Source organism: Magallana gigas, chromosome 3 (genome assembly GCF_963853765.1).
Source record: "Magallana gigas chromosome 3, xbMagGiga1.1, whole genome shotgun sequence".
NCBI lineage: Eukaryota > Metazoa > Mollusca > Bivalvia > Ostreida > Ostreidae > Magallana > Magallana gigas.
The window spans coordinates 4857393-4873192 of NC_088855.1; the positions used below are offsets into that span (position 1 = coordinate 4857393).

The 15800-nt window shown below is 36.8% G+C and overlaps 3 protein-coding genes and 2 long non-coding RNA genes across 6 annotated transcripts in view; 2 read left to right on the forward strand and 3 right to left on the reverse strand.

The window, feature by feature from the left end:
• Positions 1 to 638, reverse strand: part of LOC105339126 (mucin-3B) — a 39137-nt gene extending 38499 nt beyond the window's left edge. The window contains exon 1 of the mRNA XM_066077690.1: positions 290 to 638. The gene's annotated coding sequence lies outside the window, so the exon portion shown is untranslated. The remainder of the gene's footprint in view (positions 1 to 289) is intronic.
• LOC105339124 (dihydroorotate dehydrogenase (quinone), mitochondrial) overlaps positions 1 to 15800 on the forward strand; it is a 270339-nt gene that overhangs the window by 250776 nt on the left and 3763 nt on the right. The window contains exons 2-3 of the mRNA XM_066078184.1: positions 8004 to 8089; positions 8321 to 8536. Coding sequence (XP_065934256.1) covers positions 8054 to 8089; positions 8321 to 8536 — 252 coding nt within the window. The 5' untranslated portion in view covers positions 8004 to 8053. The remainder of the gene's footprint in view (positions 1 to 8003; positions 8090 to 8320; positions 8537 to 15800) is intronic.
• On the reverse strand, positions 3698 to 4937 carry LOC105339125 (uncharacterized). Its single transcript, XR_010711725.1, has 3 exons — positions 4778 to 4937; positions 4566 to 4677; positions 3698 to 3857 (listed from the first exon to the last, which is right to left on the reverse strand). It is a non-coding gene; the product is annotated as an uncharacterized lncRNA (long non-coding RNA).
• LOC136273562 (uncharacterized) lies at positions 3769 to 4645 on the forward strand. The gene is made up of 3 exons (XR_010711726.1): positions 3769 to 3894; positions 4254 to 4275; positions 4508 to 4645. It is a non-coding gene; the product is annotated as an uncharacterized lncRNA (long non-coding RNA).
• Positions 9896 to 15437, reverse strand: LOC105339123 (uncharacterized). Of its 2 annotated transcripts, none has more exons than XM_011444535.4 (6): positions 15068 to 15437; positions 14585 to 14726; positions 14023 to 14224; positions 13735 to 13858; positions 12663 to 13354; positions 9896 to 12534 (listed from the first exon to the last, which is right to left on the reverse strand). In XM_011444535.4, exons 2-6 carry the CDS (start codon positions 14694 to 14696, stop codon positions 10062 to 10064), a joined length of 3603 nt encoding a protein of 1200 aa, XP_011442837.3. In that variant the 5' UTR covers positions 14697 to 14726; positions 15068 to 15437; the 3' UTR covers positions 9896 to 10061. The 2 variants fall into 2 exon arrangements, with proteins under 2 accessions (XP_011442837.3, XP_019927310.3); XM_020071751.3 differs by having other exon boundaries at positions 15118 to 15436.

Genomic DNA, 15800 nt, shown 5'->3' on the forward strand with positions numbered 1-15800 from the left:
CTGTTGACAGTATGATATAGGGGCTATTTGCAGGTGAACCAACAAAATGAAAGATTACGGTTTCATTCAAGCCACCCTTACAAAATCACAAGAAAATAAGGTATATTCCTGCAATAATTTCTATATAAACTTTTGAAATTTGAACTAAAAATAAATAATTTATAATTTGGTTTTTGTAGAACAGTATGTAGGAATTAAAGTCTAAAACGGTTTTTATTTTTTTGCTGAAGTCTAAAATAAACCATTGTTGTTCATACAGAATATACTATAAGATGGTAAATTTTCTTACCCAGTATAAATATCTCCAAGTATATCCTCATTTTTTTTTTTATCAAATCGAAATCCGAAAACTAATTCACTAGAGCTTTGACTAAGCTCTCTCACCACTTGTTTAAAGTCCAAGACATTCTCACATGGTCTGATGTTAACGAAATGCGCGACGGAAAATCGTATTCATTTATTATCTTGATTCCACGTTTTCTGGCAATACCTTTTTGTTTGTTTGTTTGTTTATATTTAAAAGAATGTCATTTGTAATGTTACAATCTGCTCTTTAAATTCTAATTGTTTCGAAATAGAGCTGATAGTCAAGATATCCGAATTCTGAGCTACAGTCCAGGGATAGGCAGGGATCGAAGCAGTTACGTCACAGGCATCACCTTGGTTCCGTGTCAACATCAGGCAGGTACCCGCATCTTCATGCGTGTCATATTTCTCAACTATTTGTCTTATTTGTTTGAATTTGAACATCCACCTTTTTCATAATTAATCATCTTTTTTCAATAACTCTAAATTTACCGTAAAACAAATAATGGAATTCGCCTGAGTATCCGGTTCCATTAATGGCAAAATGAAATGCATCTTAACAGAGAGTAGATACCAATAATGTATTTTTTCTTTAAAATTCGATTGTAAAAAGAAACAAAGTCGATTTGCTGTTAATTTAAAATTCCAAGACGGACGGGTAAATATGATGCCAATGTGATATTTCGATCTTTGTTCCTAAAAGCAAACGATTTTAGACAGAGGCGTGTTTATTTTCTAAACTTTAAGTACACACAACTCAAACAATGGACATCAGGATACAGCTCATTTCTGTGATCATCGTTCTACACAACAGGGAATTATTGTAACAGATTTCTTTTGTGTTGTGATAAGTTTGTGTACACTGAATAGAAGATCTGTAGTACCTTAAACATCAGAGAGGGGAAACCGAGAGAAACAAGAGTGTATACTATGTGACATTTTTATCGGGCAAAAACAAATGTTTGTTCACCTTGATTACATTTATATCGAAGGCTAATGATTGTGATAAACGTAAGAATAATCAAAGTCTAAAAAACTTTTTTTCAAAAATGCTTTTTGAAGTTTTTTAGTTCTGGTATTCCAATTTCCTTTTTACCACTTTAGGAATAATTGAAATTGTGCAATAAAGATCTGTTGCTTTGACTTCCTATCTTATTAATGAAGGTACCTGCACAAAGTTTATCGTGGGTATTATACAAGAGGAGAACTGAAACTAAGTCCTTCCATTCACAGTCTAAGAACGTGAAAGCCATTCAAGAATGGGCAGGTCTCTCCCATTGGCAGCGTCTGATCCGATTTGTTTTTTCCTCTGATAACCACCCCGCATCCACCCACATCGGAGTAAGCAAAACCCCTGACAGAACCAGAGATCGTACCTTGGGACCAGATGACTACTGAATTGTGATGTCTGAAAGAAGTTTGGGTGTTTCCTCGCTTAATTAATCACCTGACTGGGCATGTGTGTCCGTCAATGATAAAAACCATCACGTCCGCACCCAGACAAAAAATTAAGACGACGGAGAAAACCACTGTGTTAAGAGCATTATTGCATCATGGTTCCACCCGAAGTTTTTTTTCAGTGAACATTTATTTCTTCCCAGTTTTTCTTTTCTTTTTATTATGTAAATGACACGTGTTTGATCATTCATTCATTCAAGGTTTATTTAATGGTGATTTACATAAACCATGTTAGATTTTTATTTCAATAACGTTATACTAGTTGAGTAATGCAACCTTTGGCAATGACTGTATTAACTTCTGATATCGTTGAGAAGAAAGAAAAAGCAATTAATCACTTTCTCGGGTCAGTATATACTTACCTTAACTCTTGTCTGACATTCAAAATGCTCCTCTCCTTTCAACGCCGCTCCATTCATTCGGCTATAACTGCATATACATCAAATCGTCGTTATGTAATTGACACATTGATTAATTTTGAAACTTATTTTAACTTTTTCTTTATGAGAAATTAATTTTATAATTGATGTATATGTGAAATTAGTATAATCCAGCCTGTTTCCGCGAAACCAAAATGAAAGAGAAATTTGTTTATGGGTGTAATATTCTACCCATAGATGGAATAAATTTCAAGAGAAAGAAGGGTTTTTTTTTTTTAAATGTCGGTTTTATTTTAAATTGAATGAAATAATTTTCAACAAAGAACTAGACTCTATAAATGGATCTTTTTAAATATGTTGGTAAAGACATGCGTAATTTTATAAAAAGAAAATAATTCTTTCACAAGATACAAGTGCGTTCTTGTCATGAGAAAATTTGATCGTTTACATGAACATGAATGACATTGCATCTAATCACTCAATCTGTTTAGGAACCCTCTTCTTTATCTACTGACCGGGGTCATATCGCATTAAAGATTCACAGAGAAGATTGCGTCTGATATTACCGTGTACCGTTAAATCATCTGCATGCAAACAAACCAAGTTCTCAGAAATTTTCAAATGAATGACAATCGTTATGTGTCGTTTAATTTTCAGTTATTGTGTATATAAATTCATTTATGAGTCGGAAACTCGCCGGTGTTTCTGTCATAAAGGTGTTTAAGGATTTCTCAACACCCTTTCTTTGTAATCATACCTATATCTGGAAGTGTTTTAAGCTGACAGAAATCTGTTGATGTGTTTTAACAGCTTTGTCGTTTTAAATCGTCTGTCATGTCCTAAGATTTATCCAAATGATGTTAGGTATTTAAACAATGCAGTGCTCAACGCAGCCCTCATTTGCTGACATCTAGGTCCCGACCTCTCTCACAAAAACCGTCAGATTAATCAGAGATGACGACCCAATGAGAGGAGTGTTTGATCTTCATCGGTAAACAATGCAACAGTGCACAAAGCTGTGGGGCTGTGTTGGGTAGTACCGATGACGAGTCGGGGACAACGAGCGTAAATGCACGAGATCGTGCAAGCTTCCTGCACCAACGTCTAAAGAATGCACCAAGGTCCATAAACAAATATCTTTAAATATTAATCGTTAAATATGTGATCGAATAGTCCGCTGTTCTGTGAAAAATCTTCAAACAGCGTAGAATGTTTGGCATCAAGTTATCTGTGGCCAATCAGCATGTTAAATCCCGTATTTCGAAAACAAAGGAGTACCTACCCCCCAAAAAACAACATAAAAAAATCGAGCCCATTGTGGCATCTCTTTCATGTTCCGAATTCCAATCACATTGTTACCTACTGTTCTCAAATTTTCAAACATCCTACGATAACACTGAACTATAAATATGATACTGTAAGTAATTGAGGGGTCTAGGCCAAGTTATTTTAGTGGGATCGTGTTGTTGTTTTAAAACACATCTTTAGAGTACACATCTTTCTTTTTATTAGTTAAACTCAACTATAGCAAATATTTACTGTACCTTGTGGTAGAAATTGTGTATTTGTTTATTGATTCATATTCTTGGTTAACAAAACAATATTTTCTTGTTTCAGATATTTTACGTAGGATTTCACGATGGGCAATTTTCACTGGCCACTGGTCTTAACGTTTTATCCAGTCCTTTGCAGACAGCTTGACCGAAAAAACAGCTGAAAAAAAAACAAATCTGAATTTACAAGAAAAAAAGTACAACAGAAAGTTTCAATTAAGTGCAGACGAAAATTCTTACCATTAACTCTGAACAGAGAGAGAGAGAGAGAGAGAGAGAGAGAGAGAGAGAGAGAGAGAGAGAGAGAGAGAGAGAGAGAGAGAGACCGACCGACCGACCGACCGACCGACCGACAATCTCAAGGTCACCGTACTAATTTATTGATTTATAACGCATTTATTATTTTTTTCTACATTATACATGCATGTCCTTCCGGCAGTATGTTCACTTCCTTCCCCTGCATCATAATCTAATTTTATTTTTTTTTTATTATTATTTTTAATCTTTACTTCTTGAAATGACTAAAAATGATTGAGGAATTTCTTTTATATTACAGTTATTTTGCTGAAACTGATAAGGTAAACACCCTCATTTCTAATATTATATACTATATACAGGGTAGTCCCGTCCAACCCGACACTCTGAATGCAATTTTGCACAGAGAGAGAGAGAAAGAGAGAGAGAGAGAGAGAGAGAGAGAGAGAATTGTTTTGTCGTGTAAATTTTGAATTTAGTGGGTGGATGCAAATACAAAATTTACAAATTGTTATGTACAAATTTTGATTCCCAATAATCTATTTTTTTGTAAAGGACAGGTTGATGGAACGAGACTGCATGCACCAAAAGGGCGGCTTCCTTGCTATAGTACCTGTTTTGGTAGAGTTGTCCGTCAGAGCCACAGACCGAGATATCAGCCTTCCCCGTGCACTCCATTTGGAGAAGGTGCTCGCATAGTTTGGACTCAGAAATGGCGCCGTAGGCTGGCAGGAATAAAACATGAGAACTGACGTAAAATAATCAGGAGGCGATGAAGATGATAGCTAAAGTTATTTTCTTTACCGAGTCAAAATTTAAACTTACCGTATGAAAGTAAAACCAGAACAGACAAAAGACGTATTACTGAGTGCGCAGACATGTTGACAGACACTGCACTTACAAATCCAGCTATGTAAATCCAAGTGTACCTTATTAACATATACGCATTAATTGCTTAGGTTCATAATTAATCAATTAGGAAGGTATGAAAGTAAGAAAATAAACTGAGCGCAATGAAACAAAGTTAGGATGTTCGATATGTTGTTTTGCTTTTTAGATTTTTTATTGTTATTATTATTATTATTATTTATTTTTAACAAGTACAAAGTGTTTATTATATTATATCTTTTATCGATTACGAATTAAAACAAAAACACACGTACTGGGTTATATGGGTCGTCGACCTTTATAAGTGGGTCAGTGACTCCAATACACGTACTTGTAAAGTGATTTTCATCAATCATAAACATTTACATGTAGCAGATTTCTTAAAGCCATCGCTATATATAGATCATAAGATGTCATATATTTATGTTTACTGGGTCAATCAAAATCGAGTCTACGTTCAGATGCATGAAAATTGCAGCAAATATTGTTTTAAAGAGTATCGAGTGAGAGTGTTTCAAACATACGATTTCCTTTTATTTATTTTTTTCTAGGTCTACAGGGTGTAAAAGAGTGCTCGGTCTATAGGGTGTAAAAGAGTGAGATTACTTGACTCAAAAAATTCTTATTCCAGTAACAAACTACGTAACTTAATTTAGCTTTTCAATATAAAATGCAGTTAAAAAATCTCAATAAAAATATACACTGACGTGTACGTACAGTGTAATTTATATCTGATCAAAGGACTATATATGATATGAGCCTAAAATGGCCCCCTAAAATGAACATTATCATTTTACTGTAAATCTTTGTTTTCTTTGTACAGATGTATATGTGATGTTTTTACATAATGTTCATTTTGATACAACGGCCCACAATTTAGAAATATGACATCATAAAGACCACCTTTTCGCACCATTTTTGCATTTTCAGCATAAAACAGCTTATTTTCAAGCAAATTTTTTTCAGGAAAAACAGAGCGCATGCTTGAACAAACAAAATATTTTAATCAGAGATGAACCTATCCAAGGCTAATAAGTGACAAAAAAAATTTCCTTGTTCAAGCATGCGCTGTTATATTTCCCATTCTTAAAACGATATAATTTAATTCTGGTTGTAACGCGCTTTCTGATTGGCTAAAAAATTATTTTATATCGTATAAAGAATGTTGCCTACGTCATAGTAAGACTAACGTCAAATACGTATCAATACGCCTGACGTTACGTTTGAATTTTGTACAATTTTACATCATTGTTAAGGTCAAATAACCGTTTTTTCTACAATGAAGAGTAAAAAATTAAATTATAAGTAATGAATTCAATATTTATTAGTTTTATACGATATAAAATGGTTTGAAACAGTTTACGCTTTTTCATAAACCGCTTCGCGGTTTATAAAGCGTAAATTGCCCCAAACCATTTTATATCGTATAAAACAAATAAATATTGAATTCTTTCCTTAAATGAAAAATGTAAATTTTTGGCCGATTTTGATTGAATTATAGAAATAGCGTCACTTCTGACGTCATATACTGACAGTGAGTGCAAATAAAACAAACAAGTATTCCTTTTAAAGGAATGATCGGCAATAATGATATATTGATAGCTAGTATGGAAGGGAATTACCGCCAAAATTCTATGTATCTTGCTTTTATTCTTACTATACTTACTTCTTTATTCTTCAGTACATTTACACTTGCATGTCACTTTATTGTTTTCATATTCATGCTTATATAATTTCAATTTGATTCTCTTTGATTCTTTATTGTTTGCTTATTTCTATGTTGCAACATTCTCTTCTTACTCGTGTAAATTCTTTCTTCTATCTCTGTACATGTTACAAACGTGAATTCAAACACGCAAACCATAAGGCACTATGAATAAAGACGAATACAAGTTGCATGAATTTAATGCTGCATTATGACGCCAGGCGGCAGTGCGTGCGCTACAATTGCTGCTCCCAAAGATTTATTAAAACGAAACTAAGAAATGGCGTATAGTCAACTTTTAACAAGCCATGATGTACACAGACTCAAAAAGATACTGTTTTTTGTATACATATACAATGCCTCCGTGCGGTCCTAAAAAAATCATATGGGGGGGGGGGGGGGGGGGGGTTCTCAGAGATAATTTTGTATTAATTATTTCATTGGTTAATTAAATAAATGTGAATTTTCCATTGGGGGTAGATCTGATCTCATTCTAGATCCGCAATGCAATGTACCGTGTATATATGCAGTATATCAAATTATTTGCAAATTATTTGCATGAACAGTTAATTTTTTGAAGAGGAACATGTCATACATTGTAAGTACTTGTCGGCAGGACTTTATTTTCATTTGAATTTAAAGAGGTGGGGTGGTGCACGGTTCTGTCCAGAGGTACCCGTGGAACATGTGAATGAAATATAAACCAAATTTAAAGATGTTTTTGAAAAACAATAAAAGGACTGGGGTACGAAATGCTTAGAAGTAGCTTTTCCTGTGCTCTAGTTCGTGTGAAAATTATCACTTGCATGAATCACTATGTATCTCTCGTTAGGCTACAGTACTGTGTATCCCTGATTAGATGCAATGAATTAATATCCGCGTGAAATTCCGGGTTAAAAACTTAAAATTACAGGTTTTAAAATCTCACTTATTTTTCTAAAAGAAAAAAAAGTTTGGTGCATGCGATTTTATATTCTTGCGATTCGGGACAGAACGGTGGAATCGCAGAAGTAAATATACGTATACGCGGTAAAATTAACGAATCTAAAGTATCAGTGACTTAATTACACCATGAGTTTTCCTTGAATGCTAGACTGTGTTGAAAAATTCCGTATCTACAATTTCAGGTGGCTAATTAAACAATGTGCCCCCCCCCCCCCCCCCCCACACATGCAGGGGTTGAGATGATTTGTAAAGCATACACACACAGATTCTGCTTTTAAACACTTATTGGGTGTAACTACAACATGAAAGATACATAAAAAAAACCCAACAAGATAGATAAACATGTAAGAGCACAGTACTGAGGACTGTATTGAGCTCATTCAAATCTGTATTTCATATCTTGATACATACCCTCATATTTTGCTTTTATTTCCACCGGACACGAACTCTTTTGTCAAAGAGGAAGAAAGATTACATTACAAGGTCCCACTGATCGCAAACTGATGTAAACAATTAACTGGGAATGAACAGAGAATATATTTGCAAATATAAATTAAAAGAGAATGTCTGACGTTGCCATTAAACTAGCCAAGTCAGCCGTAAGTGAAACTTTGTTGTTATCGCAATGATATTTAAGTGTGCATGTGTCAATCTGCATTTCAAAGTTGCGTAACCAGTCGGCTTTCGTTATTCAAGAGATATTTGCTTATCTAATTGATGCAAACGAAAAGACACGCTAAACATTGATATTGTTGTATTCAATCAACCCTTTTGTGACATAAATTACCCCATGTCAACAAGTTACTTGAATGTTTAACTGTTGATTTCAGAAGCGACTGAAGGACATCGCAATCATTGTGCCCGGCGCTTTCCTGACCTTTGCGGGGTATTCAATTTATGAAGGCAATGAGAAGTTCTACAGGGAATATGTCATGCCATTCACCCATAAGTTCTTTGATGCAGAGACGGCACACAGACTGGGGGTACTAGCGGCCAAGTACAACATTGTCCCCAGGAAACAAAAAACCCCAGACTCTCCTATCTTGGTGAGTGTTTTAGTTGTAAAGACTACTATTTACTGGAGCACAGGGCATAGTGGCCATAGGTATAAGACCAAAAGTTGCTGGTTCGAGTGCAATCAAGCCCTGTTTTGGTCATTTGATATTGCGTGTTCTGTACGTAGACTACAGAGGATCATCACAATCCTGTTGTCTTCTTTCTCTTTGCCACCCCTTTACAAGTACTATATATGAGGGAATCAAAACTCAATAAATTTGCTACATCCGGCTATCATTTTCCGTTATTTTAGTTGATTTTTCTTGATTGTTTGATTGATATCCTTTTTTTCCAACTTTAGAGAACAGCTTTCGATTACACTGGAGGAGTTATCTGCTCATTAAAATTATCCTTCTCATCAGTTAACAAATTAACCAGATAATTATTTCAATTGACAGCTCATTCTTAATGAGACTTCTCACGTGGGTATCCTGATCATAACTGAGCAACATTTATACAACGTACAACACAAATAAATAATTGTCACTTATCATATTAAAATGGGAAATTTCACTATTTTGACTTCATTCAGTAAAATAACTACTGTAAAAGTGGTTATTAATGCGTGGGGAAATTTACTCTAATTAAGTGGTAACCATAAAACCAATGATGTAAATACACCTATGCATATGGTAAAAAATACTCTAAACTCGTATGGTAAATCAGGTATATGCATATTTAATACCCAAACTTATTGTTTGACCATGGAGAATGTGCACTTAACCGCCAGCGTTAATAACCACTTTTTACAGTGATGCATACTTTAGGGTAAAGCATAATTGTGCTGCTTTAATATGTTGTGTTTTATTTCGAAGTAATCAACAATTCATTCGATTTGTTTGTGAACATTAGTTGCCCAATATGCAAATTTATATTTCAGACTTCCTATTCTGTACAGCACCTCAGTTTCTTTTACATTTATTTCTTGATGAACACATGATTACTTTACATTCACTAGCATGGAAAAAAATCTAGAAATCAGCTGATATAGTTTTACTTTAAATCTTTAATTGTCAAACAATGAGACTGAGGAACAAAAGGAATATTGCACAAAATCATGAAGAAATAATCAATTAGAATTTACATATAAGTAAATGTAGAATAAAGTAGATGTACAAATAAGATAAACAAATCATCAAAACAAGTAGTGGTACATCAATGGTATCCTAAAAATATGTCATTGGAGACTCTTTTCTAAGTACATGCATCTTGAAAGAGTTAAAGTTTCAATCACTGGTCTGCAAAGAAATAGAAAACGAACTCATTTTAAAGAATGTGAAAAGTATGGATTCATAAACAAAAAATAATTTTAGCTTTATTTGAGTAATTAAACTTTTTTCTTTGAGATATTAAGGTACAAATGTATATGTACAATGGAGGAATTTGCTGTTTACACACATATACTTAACAATGCCTTTAGAACACACAGTTAATTGAAAAGTATGTTTATGAAATATTTGCACCATGCAGGCAGAAAGAAAAGCATTGTAGAGCTGTTACAGAAGGTATTTAATGTCATCGCTGGGAATCAAGACTCTTGGGTTTATACACAGGGGCACTGGCCCTAGGGAGAGGCTTATTTCCAATGATAATGTCTGCTGTTTTCTCAGCTATCATGATAGTGGGAGCATTGAGATTACCACTGACAACACTTGGCATAATGGAGGCATCAACAACTCTTAGGCCCTCCAAACCGTAGACCCTACTAGAGGTCGGATCAACTACTGCCATGGGATCAGACTCTGATCCCATTTTACAGGTGCATGATGGGTGATAAGCTGTCTCACTCATGTTTCGGTTATATTCGTCAATTTCTTCATCGGATTGAACATCTTTTCCAGGTGTGAGTTCAGGCCCCCTGTAAGAATCAAATGCTTTCTGTTGAAATATTTCTCTGGTCAACTTGATGCAGTCTCTCATTTCTCTAATGTCTTGTTCAGTTGTTAAGTAGTTGGGCACTATTCTTGGATGTTCACGGGGATCACATGACTTTAGTTTGATATACCCCCTGCTTGTTGGGCGAAGTATCTGTACATGTGCCTGGTAAGCGTGTCTATCTCCCGATACTCTCCCATGGTCATTGATGATGGAAGCCAGAAAGTGATACTGAACATTAGGATGCTCTATCCCTGGCTCGCTCCGTATAAAAGCCCCTGTCTCAAAGTGATTGGTGGCCCCATCACCTGTCTGTCGGAGGAACCACTCCAGACCGATCCTGATCATTACATGGGGATACTTCCATTGGGCTTTGTACAGTGTGATTGGCTGTTTGCACTCCTGTTGAACAAGCACCTCTACATGGTCCTGGAGATTTTCCCCCACTCCAGGTAGGTGCTGAACCACTGGGATATCTAACTGGCAAAGTTCATCTGCATTTCCAACCCCTGATAACATCAGGAGCTGTGGAGAGTTGACTGCCCCACCGCTTAGTATTATTTCCTCACCGTACACCTTCTGAACACCAGAATCCTTGAGATACTCTATTCCTACAGCCCTCTTTCCTTCAAACAGAATGCGCCTTGCCAAGATATTTGTTTTCGTGGATAAATTTGGCCTGGATTTGATTGGATGAAGGTAAGCTGCAGCGGCACTGCATCGTTTTCCATTGTGAATGGTCATATCCATCCATCCAAAGCCTTCCTGCTGATACCCATTCATATCATCTGAGAAAGGATAGCCAGCTTGCACACCTGCATCAAGAAAAGCCTGACAGAGAGGATTTTTTGACCTTCCCCTGAAAACATGGAGAGGGCCATCCCCTCCTCTGTAGTCATTTGCTCCCAGCACATGTGTCTGAGCTTTACGAAAATAAGGTAGACAATCGGCATATGACCAGCCAGTGGCTCCCTCCTTCTCCCAGCGGTCGTAGTCAAAGGCGTGTCCCCTGACGTATACCATGGCATTGAGGGAAGATGACCCTCCCCATACACGTCCCCGGGGCCAGTACATGACACGGTTGTTCATTCCTTTCTCTGGCTCAGTGTGGTAGTACCAGTTGTATTTATCATCACACAGATTGTACATCAGAGCAGCAGGCATGTAAATCTTCCAGGAGTCCCAGTGCCACAAGTCTCTTGGTCCTGCCTCGAGTAGGAGCACCTTTCTGTTGCGATCTGCAGTCAGCCGATTGGCTAAGGTACAACCTGCAGAGCCAGCCCCAACAATGATGAAGTCATACCTCTCAGTGTCAGAGGCTATGTGGACTGAGTAAGGCCTAGAAGTTGAGAAGCTTCTGCAAGGTTGGTGCATTTGTGAACCAGAACCAGAAGCTGGGGACAAAATACTTTTTTGAAAACATGAAAATGTTTCCCTACCTTTGCCAGACACCCCAGAGCCATCAGTAGCTTCTGATTTTCCCTTTTCTAGGATGATATCATTGATGTTTTCAATGCTTGGAACTAGGCAGTCGGCGTAAGGTTTGAGTTCCTCTTCATTTCCTACTCCAGACAATACGCCGATCTTCTTCATCACAAAGGCAGAGCCTCCCATCTGAAGGTCCCCTACAGAATCCCCAACCACCACCGTCTTTGACGGATTCACACTCAGCTCGTTACAGATTAAGAGAGTGTTGTGGCCTGATGGCTTGGCTTGGGAGATGGGATCGTCTCCACACACCAGCATATCAATGTAGTTAGTTAGGCCAAGGTTCATCAGATCTAGCACTACAAATTCCCTAGGCTCTCCTGTGTTTATGGCAATCTTAACTCCATTTCGTTTGAGTTCCTTGAATGTTTCCTCTAGATTTGAGCTGAGTGGGGTTGGCTCCGACTTCAGGATGAATTCTCCCTCCGTCCATATCTTGTTAACCAGCATGATGGCCTCCTGGTAGGCAATTCCTTCCCTTCGAAGCGCCTCAACAACCACCCCTCTCGCCTCAGATGGTGTACCCTCAGTCAGGACCCCATGCATCATCCGAGTAGAATCTTCATTTAGTCCCAGTAGCTTTGTTAACTTGGCAAGCATGTCTATTCCAGTCATCCTTTTCAATCTAGAATTCAAAAAATAAAAAGAGATTTGTCATTTCTGGCATAAGAAAAAGATTTGCAATTACAATGTTAAGATGTTTTTAAAATGGGAGTTCAATTGTGTATTGTATATTGCTTTTCACTTGTTTACCTGGAGCAGAAGAACTCCACAAACTTTGGATATTTCCGGTGAATGCAGATAAGTGTTCCATGGAGGTCAAAGATCACCAAATCCATGGGAGATCTCACTGAGGGGACCCCAGTATGGTCCTGATCTTTAGGCTTCACCAGAAATCTGTCATTAGAAGAGTAAACATAGGAACTCTGCCAGTCATCAAAGGGCAGAATGATGGGCAGAATGTCCTCGATGTCCTCTACAATATGGTCAGCGTGGGGAAGTAGGTCACCAATCTGCCCCACCCCACTCAGTACCCCCACACTCCACCCCAGCTTGGCAGACTTCCCCAGCAGCATGTCTGTTTTAGTGTCCCCCACCATCACTGTGTCTGCCGGGTCAACCCCTAGCTTCTTACAGATCTTTAGGGCGTTGTAAGGGGATGGCTTGGGCTCAGAATCTGGGTCATCCCCGCAGATCACATACTCAAAATACTCTGTTAGTTTAAGCTCATCCAGTAGCTCGTCTGTGCCTTTGCGGTTGTCTGATGTAATGAGAGCTATTCTGACATTGTTTTTCTTCAGGATTTTAAACAGTGTTTCAAGTTCTCCGATTTTCTTCAGTTCATCGGGATTTCTTACATTTCCCTCCGTCCAGACTCGGTCAAGAATTTCTTTGACGTCAGTCTCCTGTAATCCCTCCCCAACCAGCATCTTTGTCATTTCAACCTGGAATGCAAATTTCGATGTCAACTAGCACTGTAATATGCTGTTTTTCCCCTCATTAATCATTTTATTTTGCCATTACTGGTACGTTTCTAATTAAGTTCTGCTTAATCACATTTGGATTATGAGTAAATTTAGTTACTATGATCAAAGGTCATTATGACGTTCATGGTGATGATGGAATCTAATTTCTGAGAATTAAAGCATTTTAAACTTCAAACTTTTTGACAGGAATAGCTATTTAGAGTGGCATGTTTACCTTGATTTTGGGGTAAAGTTTACTTTGATTTGTGGGATAATGTTTACCTTGATTTGTGGGATAATGTATACCTTGATTTGTGGGATAATGTTTACCTTGATTTGGGGGAGGGGGTAATGTTTACCTTGATTTGTGGGGTGGTGGCTTCAGCCAGCATCCCAGGTACCACCTTCTGTTGTTTTAAACAAAATCCCAGGATGTCACATATTTTTCCTTCAATCCCTGTCAAACCCGTGGCCTCCTGAATCCTGCGAATGCGATAAAGATGATATGTAACTATGCCTTCAACAAAGTGGACTATATCAGCTAGATTTTTAGGCTAGGGGACCTGAAGATACACAATTGCCTCCAAAAAGTAGACAGTTCTAGATTTGAATGTGTTAATTTAGAGTTGAAATAAGAACATAAGTACCTGGCGACCAGTTTCTTGGTCCATGGAGTCCACAGGGACTGGAAGTCAATAAGGGTTCCATCCTTGTCAAAAATCACCAGGGAGGCTTTTTTGGTCTGGTCTGTTCTGCGTTTGACATTATTGAATGTACCCCTGCCCTCTGACCCTACAGCGGCACTGGACCAGATCGGTCTGGCTATCGTAGATCTATGATGTTTGTCATCTGAAAGTGAATAATTAAGTCAAGACTGGTTCTTTTAATTATTGCCCTTTTTACCAAATGCAGGAATGTAGAAAATTTATATATAGAAAGATAGTACATATCAATAATTATCAAATATTGAAAAATTTATAGCTCTTATTGATATACTGGGATGTATTAAGTTATTGGGATATATATGGAATTGATAAAAGAAACATAAATTCATTATTATAATACCTATATTATTATAGTGCATTTTTAGTTTATATACATTATGTATCACCATGAATGTTGTCAAATTTCATCAAATTAAGTCAGAATGTCCTGCCAAAGAGCAGGCACCCCACACCTACCATCAAGCAGTTTACAAACAATGCTTACATTTTGTCTTGGACTGACTTCTTGCACTGACCACAGGGAGTGCGGATCTGTAGTGTAGGTATCTTTGTGACGACCGACTCAAAAGTCGAAAGATGGAACTGAGACTAAACATGGCTTCTACTTGCAGTTGTTTTCTCTTACCCTGGATAAAAAAAGGCTGGCATTTGATTGAAGAATATTGGTATTTTTTGTTTGGCACCTAAGGTTGTGTGCACCTAATACACATCCTAAAGATTTTGTAAGATTGTGTATACATCGAATATGTTAAATAAAAGTTGTTGAAACTTCAAGAGAATTGGCAAAGAGAAATATATAAAATGTTAGTTCTTGGTGTGATTATTGCATGTTTATTTGTAATGATTATAATCATTTATTATTGAAAAAATCAAACAAGACATAGGGACATGTAAAATTACCAAACTTCCACTTTGATAAGCAATTGTGTAAGACTTAGTTGTACTAAAGAGAAAGTCATGTACTTACATCTACAGATTAGCATGTACCCCTCAGTAGAACAACATGGATCTACAAACCTTGTATCATGCTGACAAGTTTTTTTTCTGGTGAATCTAGATGTGACAATTCAGAACACACTGCATGATTGTGATAAGATGTCTTTGGGTCTGAACAGAACTGCGTATGGAGGTCAGTATAGAGATTGGTAGATTATGGTCGTCTCGCTGGATAAACAAGTGTGACCTCGAAAATATCGGGAGTAATCTGCCTGTTAAATAACGCCATGCTGGGAGACTGTGACAGATCGGGAGAAAGCATGAACTGTGTTTAAAGGGCTGAGAACTAGAATCACATTTGTATTGGTTCCCATTGAAAGCAGGTGCCCTATCTATTGATAGTGAGAACTGTTATATAAAATAAACTTGACTTTCGTTGCTTTATATATATGTTGCTTCAATCAGTTGATAATATTTATAGTCAAGAAAGGTTTTAAAGATTGATCCTTGAAAAGAGATACCAATTAGTTGCAATGCTTCTCATAATTAACCATCTGATTACAAAATAAACATGAATTATATGCTTGTATAGTTTGTCCAAGATGTCATAAATATTTTACATCAAATAAAGCATGTAGTTTGAAATTGATCTATTGGTCTATTGGTACAAATTAACATCATCTACAAATATAGTTATTTTTTGGTCATATAGATGGCATTGTATAAAAAATCACTAGCTGTCACAAACATGCAAAATCTGATCA

Excerpts from the sequence above, each read along its gene's own strand:
- LOC105339123 (XM_011444535.4), bottom strand. The coding sequence starts at position 14,696 with ATGTTTAGTCTCAGTTCCATCTTTCGACTTTTGAGTCGGTCGTCACAA. Across the intron at positions 14,225-14,584 it reads AAGTCAGTCCAAGACAAAAT|ATGACAAACATCATAGATCT; the intron begins GTAAGCATTGTT and ends ATTCACTTTCAG. Across the intron at positions 13,859-14,022 it reads ACCAAGAAACTGGTCGCCAG|GATTCAGGAGGCCACGGGTT; the intron begins GTACTTATGTTC and ends TCGCATTCGCAG.